This window comes from Parus major, chromosome 3 (genome assembly GCF_001522545.3).
Source record: "Parus major isolate Abel chromosome 3, Parus_major1.1, whole genome shotgun sequence".
Lineage (NCBI taxonomy): Eukaryota > Metazoa > Chordata > Aves > Passeriformes > Paridae > Parus > Parus major.
In genome coordinates this window covers 69,801,463-69,816,851 of record NC_031770.1, presented here as the reverse complement: position 1 = coordinate 69,816,851, position 15,389 = coordinate 69,801,463, and the positions used below count along the sequence as shown (strand labels likewise).

The following is a 15,389-nucleotide window of genomic DNA, read 5'->3' as shown; positions in this document are numbered from 1 at the left end:
AGCAAGCAATTAGCACAGCATATTTCCGTTCTGCTGTCAAAGGTTGGTGCTTTTTGTCAACATCTGAAAAGAAGGCCTACTGATGGGAACCATCATCACTGGTATTCAGACAGAATTGTATTACATTCACACTTTCAATAAGGGCAGTTAACTAGCACATCTACCATCTGCAGCTTTGGCAAATCTACATAAAAATTGTCATCCCTTAAATCCTGGGATAACTTGTGCATAAATGCTTTTGAGTTTCTTCCATTTAATTTGTGCTTGACTGCCTTTCAAGTTAAAATGCATCCATCCTTCTCACCAATTTTTTAAAATTCCCCTGTATCTTTTCAGTAGGGTCTGTATGATACTGACAGTTAAGTACTTAAAGAGGGCTAAACTCACTGGTGCTAACATTCATGTATTTATTGGTATCTCCCTTCACCTTTTGGACAGTTATTGGAAAGCAGTACTTAAAATAATGCTCCAAAATTTAAAATAGATTTATGAAAATGGACACATGGTTAGAAATATTCCATATTTTTCTTAACTTCTGTTATTTTTAGAAATTGTTCTCATGTGTTCACAAGTATTAAACAAGAGTAAAAAAATCACTTTGATACTTCAGTGAATTTCTAAGATTCCAATACTGGGAAAAATCCGTAACAACTCTTTAATTTTGAACCAAGCAACTTCAGTGTACAACAAAATCTTACAGAATTTTGTATTGATTTCCAAGTCAGTGCTTCACTGTCAAAAGATGCTGATACTACACCAGTAAATTCTGCGCCAAGATCTTCTCTAGAATATCACACATTTCTCCTAAGTTCCTCATTTACAGGTACCGGTAAGTTAACAGCAAGAACAAATTTAAAACCCTTGGCATTAAATAATTTTGATCTTAATTTGCAGAGTACATAACTGCTACATTTATCCCCCCTAAAACGTGTATCACAGCTCCAATACTTGTAAGCTTTGAGACTAAAATTACATCCAGAAAAGTCTATTTTCTGAATAAGTGCAGATCAACAAATGGTATTGTATGAAATAATATGCTACATTAATTTGTCACACAATACTAATTCATAATCATACATAAACTATTATATAATGTAAAAATCTCTTACTGGTACATTTTAAAAGGTTGGACTTCAAGAACAGAAAAAAGCATTCTGAAAACATCTTCAATTTCTATCAGGTTTGTAGTTTTACATACAAAAAGTTTTTGGAATACAAAATTAAAGTTAACTTAAAATCTGCTGACACTTTCAGAATTTTTTTTTTTAAAATGCAGAAAATAACATGTGAATATTTTTACTATGACCATCATAATGGCAAAAGACGACAGGAATTTTAGAATAAAACTTCTAAAGATGAATTTTCCAGGAGTGACTAAGGGCTCAATCTTACCCTCTTGAAGCCATCCAGGTGATGTAGGGCACACTAAAGAGCCAGGAATTAATGAAATCTGAAACTCCGTTACTGACATTTAGTTTTACCTCCAAAATACCCATATTAAGAGAAAACAAAACAAAACAAACAAACAAAACTGAAAAATCCAATAAATCAACAGAAAAATAATTATCTTATTGGACAAAAAATTCTTTCTGCAGTACCTTCAGGGGTGATAGCACTAGGACACACATCTTTTAGCAGGTCTCCCAAAGTATGCAACTGTCCTCCTGAAGCAATTGGTCGAAATAGCTTCTGTATAAAAGGTCTCTCTGTTGTTGCCTGTTTTAATAAAGAAAAAAATCAAACCAAACAATTTAAGGACCATGCAAATATGTAGTATTAACATTTGAGACAGATACACGATAGGACAGAACTAAAGGCTGCAGCAGAAGAAACACCTGGTATTTCCACATTTCCTCTGCCTTGCACCTTGCATTTCATTCATATCATGAAATGCAGGGAAGTTTTTGTTTATTAACAATTACAAGTAAGCTGTCACTCCAGAAAAACTGTGAAGCTAATTTACAGATAGTGTCATGGATACAAGTGTTTATTTTTTTTTTTAAAGCCCCAAATCTTCTATTATGGGAATACAACCTGCTTTAATAAAAAGTATTTTAATATATCCTTCATTTTAAAAAAAAACAAGCAGTGAGCACAAACTTAGGAGTTCAACATATCCCTATATATTTTGCCAAGCCAAAGCAATAATGTACCCTTACAGCTCAACAGGTGATTTTTTTCTCAGTAGATTTTATATCAAAAATTTTAAACTATTTCAGCTGCAAGAACCACTACCAACTTAGAAAAAAAAGTGTTATGCTTTGACAGGCAACCTAGAATCTTCCACCTACTTAAGGAATTGGTCATATGTAAAGAACATATATGGCCCACTTCTGCTAGAGCTATGCAAAGGAATTCCAAATTATTTCAACTATGCATCTTTCAGTTTAAAGCCATTCCCCTTGTCCTGTCATCATGTGCCCTTGTAAAAAGTCTCTCTCCAGCTCTCTTGCAGGCCAGCTTTAGGTACTTGAAGGTCTCTTTGGAGCATTCTCTTCTCCAGGCTGATCAAGCAGAACTCCTTATTCCCCATATGCATTAGCAGAGTTTTCAGATCAATTTGCTCCACGACCTTCACTGAGCACTAAGGTAAGACTGACAGGCCTGTCATTCCCTCGGTCTTCCTTATTTCCCTTTTTAAAAAAATGAGGTTACGTTTCAACAGGAACTTCACTGGACTGCCACAACTTCTCAAATATGATGTATGGTGGCTTAGCCACTTCATGCATCACTTTCTGCAACATCTGTGGGGATGTCTCTCATCCAGTCCCAAAGACTTGTGCACCTTCAGGTCCCTTAGGCGTTCTTGGACTTGATCTTCTAGAGTGCGCAGTGTGCAGCTCTTTATTCTTCCAGTCCCTCCCTTTTCCCTTTTGAGACTTGGGCAGTCTGGCTGGAATACTTGCTGATGAAGACTGAGGCAAAAGAGACACTGAATATCTCCACATTCTGGGTAAACAGTTCCCCATGTCTTCTGGAGAGGGCTCACCATTTTCTAAGTCTTTCTTTATCCCTGGAATTCCTACAGAAACTCATCTTGTTGCCCTTAATATCCCTAGCCAGATTTAATTCTACCAGACCTCCAGCACTTATTTAAGAACTGTGGTTATGTTAAGGTAGCTCTCTTCTTTGGATATCTGTAAAAGCAGCCCCAGGAGCAGCTGACATTGCAAAGACAGGCAAAGTTTCTTTCTTGATAACCTGACATCTCCAGTCAAACTCAGCACCTGAGCCAGAAAACTTAAAAATCTCATATTCAACCAACCCAAACATTTTAATCTAGCTCCAAATCGTTGCTGACAATTTTCTGCTAGCAGCTAGCTCCCAAAAGCAGTTGATATGCCCTGCATTGTGAATGACTGGGCTCTAGCAAATGAGACTTTCCTTACATATCTTAATTGGAACAAGCAATACAAGCTATTGCCCCTTCCAAATTTAGTTTCCTACCTCTCAAAAAGTGCCTCCCATCCTACCAAGGTAATAAAAAATAGAAACAACTCAACATCAAGAGGTATGTTATCTCCCAGTGGGGTTTATGGGGGAAAAAACAGTATCTCAAACAAACAAGAACAACAACAAAACTGTCACTCACAGGCAGGCAGGGAGCCTTTACCTAAGAGTGCTACCCTAACTCAGGAGTAATTCTAGGGCAGTACAGTGCAGAACAGTTGACACACAGCTACTTGCTACTTCTCACTAATAGACTTCAAACACAGAAAAATAGTATTGTCTCAGTTTTACTTATGAAGACTGATCAGAGGTAGTTTTCTAGCTGCTCTAGTCAATCCTCTATGTCCTCACGGTAGCAGGTATGGGGCTATCATCAGTGCTAATGAAATACCCAAACATGTGAAAAATGATGGGAGGCACACAGCCAAGCAGGACCCATCCATTTCAGACAGATCCACACTTAAGAAGTGAACTCTGGCACTTATGTTGAAGAAATGTACATGCAAAACATTAAAAAAAATAAAATCAATTAATTGAAAGAAAAAAAAAATACAACCCTCCTGAAACATTGCTTTAGTCAAAACAATTTTGTACCAAGTTTAGCTTTTAAAAATAATCAGATATTCACAGAAGTCCAGACATAACTCCCTAGTGCTTAACATCTGAAGTAGCAGAAGTGCAAATAAACTAAAGCATGCAGGAAAAGGCTGTTATCATCAACTGACTTTTAAGATAACAATTTCCCAAGTGTATTCTGCAGTTTCTCATTATTTATTAATAAATTAAGATCCATTTTTTTCCCTAGCTATAATAATTTAATGCCAAGAGGGAAAAGCCAAAGCTGTATTTTCTGAAGTCTCCCACATAGTTGCTGACTGCTGCAAACAATATCCTTAGCTGCTATCATGAAACATAGAAAATGAATTCAATTTTGCATTTTAAGTGTTAAGCAACCCAGATGTGGTAAAGTAAATAAAAATCACTGGTCTTCATCAATGTTAGAATGATAAAAGTAACTGCATGTTGTTTATACAAAGACTGTGGTTCACAAATCTAATCCTACAGGCAGAATGTTACCCCAAGACGCCTACACACTTCTTCCCTCACATGCAGCAGATGCTTTCCGCATTAAAAGAACCAAAAGAAAAGTCCCATCCTACCTTCCACAGTATTTAGATTAACTTTTCTAAGTATCTTAGTCATACAGGAGCATAATTTTAGAAAAACCTTGCCATCATCCTTTTTCAAGTGTAGTAATATAAGACCAACTTGATTACAACTTTCTACTCTAGTACTGCTGTCCCTACAAGTCCAAACTTGTCCCTACAAGTGTCCTGGCCAGGCTGGATGGAGCTTTGAGCAAAATGTTTTAGTGGCAGATGTCCCTGCCCATGGTAGGTGTGTTGGACTCAATGGCCTCTGAAAGGTCCCTTCCAACTCAAATTATTCTACCATTCTATTTACTACAAGGAAATGTGAAGGAACAGCCACCATGTATAGTGCTTATATAATGTTGTGTTTTGTACAATATTTACTTAATCAATCATGAGACAAAGTACTACATGTAATCTAACCCATAAAGATATCACCACATAACTGATAATGATTTTAAATAATCTACACCAGATCTAAAGCAAATATTCATACAATACCTATCATTTTGCCAACTAAAATTACCATAGCTTCAACAGAACGTAGCATGTTTTAAATTATTTTATTTTACAGTGTAGTGTCTATGTAGCTGTGAGCTGTTCAGGATTCTGGATGCATTTGCAGGATACAACAGGTGAAAGTCAATCAGTAATTGCCAGCCTCTACATAGAAAACTCCTTCAAAGCATATGAGCGTATGAAGACAACCACAGCCTAAAAATTGCAGGGCATTTTACACTGATCATATCCACAACTCAGTATCAAATTACTGAATTTATATGAAAGCAAATCTTCATCTCTGAATTAAGATACTCCCTAGAAAGTTGGACTTAACTGCAACTGCAATTTCTCATTCTTCTCTATTAGTACATAGCACCATAAACCTCATGATTTGCAGAACAAATGAAAACTGTGCTCTTTTTAAAAGAAAGTTTAAACGCTGACAATGATAGGAGAGTGAGGGTGAAAACAAATTACACCACAGTGATAAAGAACAGGCATTGAGAAGAGTTAGAGGTGAAGGCAGGTTTTAAGACATCCTTTAAGGCAGTCTAAAGCTTCACAGGATCACAGACAAGCTATATAGTTACATACTATAACATACTATAAAAAATGTAACTCTTCCTTCCCTATCATCCTGGCAAAACAAAAAAAAACCAAACCAAACCAAAATGAAAAAAAATAAAGTTGTCAGCTTGCCTGGTCCTTTTCAGATTCAACACAACACCAAACACTGCATGAGATTCACAATTTAATTAGTCAGATATTTTATACAGGATGGCATCTTAAAATGAAAAACATAACTCACAAAACACTGGGTTTTAATCTGGAAAAATCAGTTACCAGTACTTTTATCAAGAGGAAGGGATTTAGATTTTCTGCCTAAACACTCAGCTGCTCCTCAATATTCAAACAAATAAAAGCTACCATACATACTGAACCCACAAATAAAGAAAGAATTTCTTACAATGCCCACATGTGTATAAGCTGGCAATCTAAGACAATAAAAGTTGAGACTTCCCTACATATTCCATCATATTTTCAGTAACTTGTCAAATTCATAGTCTGTGCTGCTTTAGTCCCTAAAAATAAAATTAGGCAAATACTTGCTAAAAAATATTTTCCATACGTTTTAGATGTCTTCTATTTTGTAGAAATGTTTTCAATTAAGAATCTCAATGCACACAATGTAAAAGTGACTAACTGAAAAGCTGATGAGTTGCTGTAGTCACAGAACCATCACAACACCATGCCTGTCCAAAAGCAAGATACTGCAAATCCCCATCTGAAATACTGTTCTTCCACTGGTGCTGAAATGCTGACGTTTTGCTGGAATTTCAGGATGACTATCTTTGACTTCTTTTTGCTTAATGTGAGACCAGATTCATTGAGTATTTAATTGTGGAGAGGATACAACAATGTTTCTGGGTGGGAGGTGATGGGTTTTTGTTATTTTGTTTCTTTCCTTTTAGAAAAACTTTCAAAAAACTTCCATAACTTTCATAAAGGTGATTTGCAGCTCAACAAGCTAAAGTACACACAAAAATTATCTTCTTTTATCTATTTGAAATCTGTCACCTTTCAAACTTTATTAATATTTTTTGAGCTTCTATTACAAGAGGCATAAAACACAACAATGTGATATGCCTTTATCCTGTAATCATTGCTCCTCCTCTCTTCAAATCTTCCAAGCAATAGAGGGCTTTTCCCAGACAACCCACTGCTTTATTCTATACCTTTGATAATTTTTCTATTTCACTTTCTCTTTATGTTAGGACTGGAACAACATAAGAAAAAAAACCCAAACTATTTCTAGTATTTCTTTAGTCTCTGCCAAGTCCATCAAGTAGATGCTCTAGTTATGATTTTGTGTGCTTTATATAAGGTTGGCACTGCTTTTGCTAGCATTCAAAATTTTGAACTGCTTACCTGTAACATCACATCACTGTTCAGATGAAAAGGTACAACTCAATGTACAACTCAATATAAAACAGATTTTTTTTTTTTAATAAAAGAAGCAAGTAATACTTTTGTATGTCTGACATGTAACTAAAACCCTTAAGACAAAAAGAAGGAGAATACATATTCTCAATACACCACCCAGAATTGCCTCAAAAATTGATTCACTGACAGGATACACTGTAGGTTGCAGGACTCGTTGTAAAATCAACAAATGTGTTAGATCAAATTACCTGTTTTTCCCATACTTCATTTTATATTTCTCTAATAAATTAGATTTTTTAGAGGTTGTAAAAATTACAACATATGAGTTCCAACACCTGAATTTAACTTGTGGACAAAAATTAATCCTTTCACCTATTTTTGAGTTTGTATCAGAATTTCTGCAATTATGTTGTAAAAACGACTCTGGTTTCCTCATGAAATTGAAGGTCTTAATCATGATGAACAGGAATTTTACACTTCCTAATATTTTTAGGAGGCTTGAAACAACCAGAAAAAGATTCAACAAACTGGCTACACTCTATACATTTAATTAGATTAATCCAGGCACCTAAATTAGAAGTGCAGAAGTTTATCACTAGATTGAAGCTTAAGATAATTCTATGAATGCATGCACATATCCTTCAATATGGTCACGCTAAATGTGTACCTCTATAATGATGCCTCTATAAAATTCCTTAGATGGGGAGGTAATCATTGTATCAATCACACATGTCAAAGAATCACAACATCAACTAAAGTGAAAATTCTGTTATTCTTGAAAGCACTCTTAACAGTCTTACACAAAAATCTTTAGGTGGTGTGGAACATCAAGGATCACTGGTTTAAAAGCAAGATAAATTATGTGATGTGTTTTCTTGGTGGAAGCTTTAACAGACCTTAACAACGGCCCCCATAACATGTGGCAAGTATTATGTCAAGAATTGATGCAAGTAATAATGCCAAAATTATCTAGTATCTTAGCCAAGACTGTAGTCAAATTAAAGCCACAACTAGAATTATAAACACATCTGGAATAAGGTTAAAATTTTATGTAGTAGGGCTTATTACAGTTATGTCTAGACAATAATATTGAACCATTTTTGATCATGAATGGTTAAGGACTATTCTCCCAATCATTCATGAACAACAACTTGTGTCTTCCTTGATGCCTTTCATTGAACAGAGCACACTAATGAAACAACTGCAGTTCTATCCTAACTCTGTACACAACTAACAATAGTTTAGCATTCTTATAAACCTACAGAGAAATATGGCAACTATTTCAGTTAATTCTCCCTTACATTGTTGAGGGCAATTACTTGCTCATCCTTCAAAAGGTTAAAGAACCATTTAAAATATCACCCTTCTCCATATTATTTAAATTGGCAGAGAATGCTTCCTTACAATCTTTTAGAAAAAACTTTACATAATAGCAACAAAATGAATAATTAGAACCATGTAAAACATTTGAAAGTTAAAGTCCTACCACATGTTCTACTTATCTGAAAAAGATATGTGTAGTTAGAAAGCATCCCTTAACAAACTGATTAAAAATTTAATGGGCTGAGTACATTGTGACGTTTCAGAATAGAAGACACTGCTTCAGTTTCTGTAACTGTTTGTAAAGATGCATCATGTTGTCCACATTAATTTTGCACTCAAAATATTTTCTGATGTTCAGATACTTATACACACTGATGTGAATAAATATCTCCCCAAATCTTATCTTCTCTAGGCTGAAAAGTCACAGCTCCCACAGCCTTTTTTCTCCTCTCATGTTAGATTCACCAGTTCCTCAATCATCTTAGTGGTCCTTTACTGAACTCTCATCCCACAGCTCCATGTCTCTTTTGACCTGGAGAGCCCAAACCTGGAATCCAGGTGCAGTCTGGAATCTCACCAGTATTGAATAGACTGAAGGGATCATTTCCCTCAAGCTGCTGACAACTCTCATCCTACAGCAGCCCAGGATAGGATTTATTTTCCCTGTCATAGGTCCCACTGATAAGGTCCTCTTATACCTTGTGGGTCATTTTTAACAAGAGTATGTATAGCCAAAAGTTCCAATTCCATACAAAAAGTTGCAGAAGCAACACTCAAAATGCCTAACAAGCATGGCTGAACCACATTCTGGCTACTGCCTGATCTTTCAAATTATCTACCAAATTTTCTTGTGCAGGGAAAGTAGCACTGTACTGTCTGAACAACTGGGTTTGCATTATTTAATGTCAGATGAATTAGACAGATCCTAGAAGCAGAAGAAAGTCAACACTTGAGACACACAGAGCAGACAGCAGGCAACTGTCACACAGCCAGCCACACTAAACAACAAAAAATAGCTTCAGGAGGCAGTCTTGTTGAGCCCTGAGAAGATAAACACACCTACAATAAAAGCATGGCCTCGAAGCATTAAATTGCCCTCCCAGGAAAAAAATTGTATTTGTTACTGGTAAAATATCAAGATATCTGAAGAGTCAGGGACAACAAATCAATAGTGCTCTTCACAGCTGCAGCATTTTATGTGCACATGCAGACCTAAGCCTCACTTAACAATTGAGCAATTGAGTACTCACTACTTATCAAGCAAACAACTTTAGAAATGGATTTACATCCACAAAAGCAAACACTACATTGCTTGCTTAAGAGCAGTGAAGAATACAATACTTCATAAATCACTTTCAAGCTACTTCAAATCATTAAATCCAATAATTCTCTGTAGTCTCCTACAGTAATGATTAACTAGAAGGAGCTCCTATAATCAAGGGTAGCAAAATTTAAAAAATTTGTTTGCTAATTCATATTGTATTTCTAGAGTACGGTGTCATATCCCACTTCCTCATAGGTTTGTTCCATTCAACATTTACCTGTAGAGAATTTGCTTTCAGTCTCCTGGAAAGTGCAAATACAAGTCTTGAACTTTGTAAAAAACAGAACACTTTGTATATTTTCTAATCCTCAGTTCTATATAAAACTTAACTTGTTTTATTCACCTATTTTATTTAAAAATAAGTAAAGGTAGAATGCTGATATAAAAAAGTAAAAACAGGTACTGGCTGTGCATTTCATCTCTGCAGAGTTTTGCATCAGCACCATAGGCTAGCTAGGCTTAGTTCTATAGGCATTGCTTATGCAGCATAGCCACAGAAATAACGGTTGAAGATGACATCCCTCACTTCTTTGAATAAAAAAATTCATATTAGCTTTTTCTGAAGAAAGCAGCTCACCAACTTTTTTTTTTTTTTTTAAAATTTTTCTACTACATTAGAGTACAAGAGCCAATCTCTGCGGAATACAGCTCCACAGTAAGCTTCAGGTATGCAAAGTCCCTTTTGCCACAACATAAGAACCTGTCCACATTATACAGTATGTGATGAAAGCAGCAAATCAGTTTGTGTTGACTAAAGCAAGTGAAATGGAAAAGTAAAGTGATCAGCTTTACTGATCAGAGGAAAGGCAGCAATATACTAAAGAGCAATGCATTTAGATTATAAGATGTGTGTGTAACTCAGATCCAACTCAACTGAATTACTGCTTCTTTCATTGTCTTCATCACAGCCTCTCAATGTATTGATATTCTTAAGAATAAAGATTCAAGGTTGAGGTAAGAAGTGCAGGGTTTTTTTAAAATTGCACACATACACTAACTTTCCTAACAAATTTAGGATGATACATAAATCTACAAGAGTACCACCTCAACGAAACAGTTTAGGAAGCTACAAGAATCCAAACCTCATTGCTTAAATTCAAACTTGCAGCAGGAACTTATTAAAGTTACCCAAACTTATTTACACTCATCTCCATTATCACAAGACAATTCAAAGAAAAGACAACAATTGAAGTGTTTTATACAATACCTATTGGTTAAAAAGTTACTAGCAATTTGTAATTGGGGGGTGCATCAGAAGAGGTAAGATTAAGGTATTTTCAAACTAGCAATGGACTTTTTTTCCCCCACACAAGGTGTTCAGTATTTCATTGTAATTCAAGATGTACTTTGACTTTAAAAAAAATCCATAAAACTGTTCACACAAAGTTAGTTTAGTAACTAATAGGATTCTACTGTTTTTTCATATACTTAGATTATTCTGAGATTTACAAGTAACTTAAGTACTGCAAGATAAAAAAAAGGATTTTTAAAAAAATATTACCCATTTTTTCCCCAATAAGCAAAATTCAGTATATCCCTCATTTTTTTTTAAACTAGGTGTAATGTATCTCAGAACCTCAACAAACTGTTTCTCATAAAAGCAAAACTACTTTATTCATTGTATATGAGCTACATCTACACTCAACCCAGAAAAATTACTGTAGCTCCTAGTGACAGGTCTGAACTAGCTTAAAACCATCCAGCTTGGTAACAGCTCAACCACAGCAGAGAATCAACCCAGTTCGAGATTTTACAGCTCTATCTCGTCTGCATCTACTTCCCTGAGCACAGTGCAACTTCTACAATAGCTTTGAACTAGGCAGATTGACAGTTTTACAGACAACTTGGGCATATTTAAGGAAACTTTAGTCACATTTTGACAACAAGTACAGTTTATCATCTTAGAATTTTTCTTTGAAATTCTGATTGACAGCTCCCATCCTGTACCAAGATTCTTAAAGGCACAAGGCTGATCTTGCACATGGGTTCCTGAAGTCTTTCGAGAGAGCTGCATGAGCACTCCATAATACAGAGTATGTTAAAAAACGTCATCTTTAGCAGCACTGGTTTGAGCCAGCTCATTTCACTGTGCACTGAGATGCATAAGAAAAGCTTATGCAACTACAGAACCTCTGGTGGAACTGTGGTAACAGTGACCTTCAACTCAAGGTGAGAACTAGTCAAATTGCTATTACTTTCAGTACAGAACAAAACAACCCATTTCAGAAAACAAGTATTTAAGGATCACGCTGCCCCCATGCAATACTTGATAGAAATGTTTATTTTTTATTCCTCAATCATGAGGCACTAAGAAAAATATTTTCTTTTAAGATTTTAAATTTTCTTATTCATAAAGCTTTGATTTTGAAGTAATTTAAAACTGGCGAAAGTGTGCGACTGTTTTGTTAGTACTGAACCATCAGTTATTAGAATAACTCAAAGTCCATTTGTTTCTCTTCAGCACAAGAATTCAGGCGAGGCCAGATCTGTTAAACAAATAACCATTTCACATGATCTTCCTATTCACTCAAACATCTTCCTTGTAAAAGGAAGTTTTTAAGAAACAATTGTCTATTTTCAGCAGGTCCTTTATGAAGGCATCATTTTCAATAAATAAGAAAAAAAATAAGGTATTGCATACAGGTCTGTTCAAGAGCATTCTACATAGCCAACAAAATGCTGGAACTTGCTGTGTTGTGTTGCCCTCTTCAGGTCGACAGCAAATTTTCTAGTTCTTTTGCTTGACAAGTTATTGCATTGCAACTTTTTTCATAACATTTTCCAGATCTGAAGTTTCAAGTAGCAGCTAACTTCACCTTTATTCCACCAATGCTTGAAGCATTTTTGGCTTAATATCCTATAAACATAAAGTTTACTTTTGCCCTGTATGTCTCCCTAACCTCAATATTAATCTTGAGGATTACCAAACTATTAGCTACCATTTGAAAAGATGACTAAAAACCAACTTTAGTACTGATAAGAAAGTCTCATGACAAGAGGCTTAAAAACCTCAATTTATTCAGCTTACCAAAGAAAGTGCCTGATACCAAGCCATAAGTGAATATGGGAGGTCAGAAATTCACATGACTTTACAGTGGGGCAAGGCAAAACAGAATCTAGAAATTGAAGTCAGACAAATTCAGACTTGAAATGCAATGGTGGCTTTTCAAAAACAACAAAAAAAAATTAATAATCTACTAGCATAAAAAGGTAGATTTATTGTTTCTTGAAAACTCTACAGGTAGATGCAGTATCTTTTCAATCCATCTGTTTTGATCAGGTTTTTTATTAGATGTCATAACATGGGCCAAATTGTGCTGTTGATTTGCATACTTGCAATGGGTTTTGCAATTGCTTATCTGAGCTCTGCCAATAAATGTGGAAATATGGATGAAACAGTCTTCAATTGCTTGGAAATGGCCATGCTTGAGCTTCTGATTCATTTATTAAGACAGATATTAATAATGCCTTAAAATATTTCATTTCCCACTCCCACTCTTAGAGGGCATGTCATGGTAAACATTTATGTCTACTTATAGACATCTCAATACTGCAGCTTTGACATAAAGAGGAAAGTGTTGAATTTAACTGATACATTATTAAGTATGGAGAATTTCACTCATGTTACACATGAAGATAAACATCCTAACAATTTGTGACTCTACAACTTAATCTCAGCATCTTAAGGGACTTACAGTAGGAAAACCTGTCCGAAGTTAAGGCCTACTATACAATAATATTAATAAGCTAATCAAAACCCTTAGAAAGTGGAAGGAAATGCTTGTTCAGTACTAAATAACAGGAAACACAAACAATTCCAGACCATCCCTTTTTGGGATGACAAACACAAAACAGCCAGCCTGCCTCAAGCAATTGCGACTCTAAAAAAACTCAGGAGAACTTGGCATCAAGAGCTTTCATCCACTTTCTTTCCAATACTTTTGTAATTTTAATCTCAAGAATGAAATACAATATAGAGCTTTAAATCCCATACACTCAGAGGGCAGACTCCTGAGGAAAGCATGATGAAGTGGGTGAGCATGACATAGGGAGAGAGCAAGAAACAAAAAACTGGGGAATGAGTACAAATTAAGTGCACAACAACTGAGACTCGGAATGCTCCCACAACAGGCAGCAGTTCATCAGAGCAGTCACTATCAGCACGTAGAGACTCCTCTCCTGACTAATATGCCCTGTCACAGTGCCTGGAGCCAAAGACTGATGAAAACTTCCTGCCATCTATCAGCCAATTTGTTCAATCAGACTGTGAAACATCAGCTGGTCTTATAAACACGGGGGGAAATTCCACAAGCCAAACTAGCTCTAGTACTGGACATGAAAAACAACACTCAAATATACTCAAAACATAACTATTATTTTCTTTCTTGCCATTAAAGAACAAGGGCAAAAAGCATTCCATTCTACAGTAGTATCAGATAAAAAGGCAAAAAAGCTTTTGTGCAGCAAAAGCTGTCAGTTGAAGACAAAGCAGTTTACACCTCTGAAGTGGGGAGCTTCTACTTTGACACATCAAACTAAAAGTATCACAAAAATATAATACTATTTTTAAACTGTCTCTGGTAGAAAAAGTTTCCACCTATGTCAAAGGTTTATCTGGTTCAACTTCCATACAACACAGCTAACAGAATATCGCAGACAGCTGGCAATTAAATCTCCAAGACATCTTAGCTAACTTTTAAAATTGTAAACAAGTTGATCCTTAATGATTCTCAACCTGGTTTTATATCATCTACTGTAGATGCCAGGATTCTGGTCCAATCTTAGCTGCTATACTTAAAAGAAGAGGTGGACAAGGGTGTTTAAAATTACCTGTGGTTAGTTTAGTTCTGACTTACCCAAGTACGATGTTCATATTTTTGCCATTTCTTTCTCCCACACACCATCAGATTTGGTCACCACACGAGGTATGATTCACATTACTCTTTAGAAATGTATTTTAATAGACAAACTTTACAACTGAAAGACTTTTTGAATTTTTAAAAGAATGAATTCGTCAGTGAAGAAAAAAAAATCTATCAAATCACTTTATTGAATGCATTTTTTCTGCAACAACTTTGCCATTTCACATTTAATTGCAGCTAAGAGTGGTTTTTCATATTTTTTATCATCATCTAGTACAATTTTTTGAAGGAAAACAAATTCATCCACCTCATACTGCCAAAAACAATGTAGAAAGTTCCCTTCTCAGAATTTTCTTGTAATTATTTGGCGTAATAGAAGGTATGAAGAATACAAGGAGAAACTCTTCCCATTGAAGACAATGCCTCATCATTTCCTGCCATCCACTGGTATATCCTTAAGTATCTACAAGAACACTGTGTGAAGACACACAGGGAATAAATATCCACTGCAACACAAACTCAGGTTAAATCAGGAGTTTACACAGGGATGTACAAGTAACCAATTATAAGCAGACTTCTACCAGCACTTATGGAAATTAAAAGGATTCAGGATGGGGGTTAAATACATCTGAAGAACACTTCAGAATCAGTTATTTTTCCACATGCAAGTTTGTCACTAACTTCTTGTTTGGAATTAAATTATAATCTCACCCTTCCTAAGGCTTCCTGAAAATTCCTTTAAACACACAGAGCAGTAATCAGTACACACACTAACAAACCAAACAAAATAGATTGAGACGTGCACCCACATTTTTAAAAAGACTGGAAATTCTT

General features: G+C 35.4%; 1 protein-coding gene across 6 annotated transcripts in view; it reads right to left on the bottom strand.

The window, feature by feature from the left end:
• Positions 1–15,389, bottom strand: part of ATG5 (autophagy related 5) — a 113,945-nt gene that overhangs the window by 65,854 nt on the left and 32,702 nt on the right. For all 6 annotated transcript variants that reach the window (XR_004496460.1, XM_033512853.1, XM_033512852.1 and 3 more), the window contains one exon: positions 1,599–1,716. Coding sequence is in view for 5 of the 6 variants with exons in the window: in XM_033512853.1 (XP_033368744.1) it covers positions 1,599–1,716 (118 nt within the window). In the remaining variant the exon portion in view is untranslated. The remainder of the gene's footprint in view (positions 1–1,598; positions 1,717–15,389) is intronic.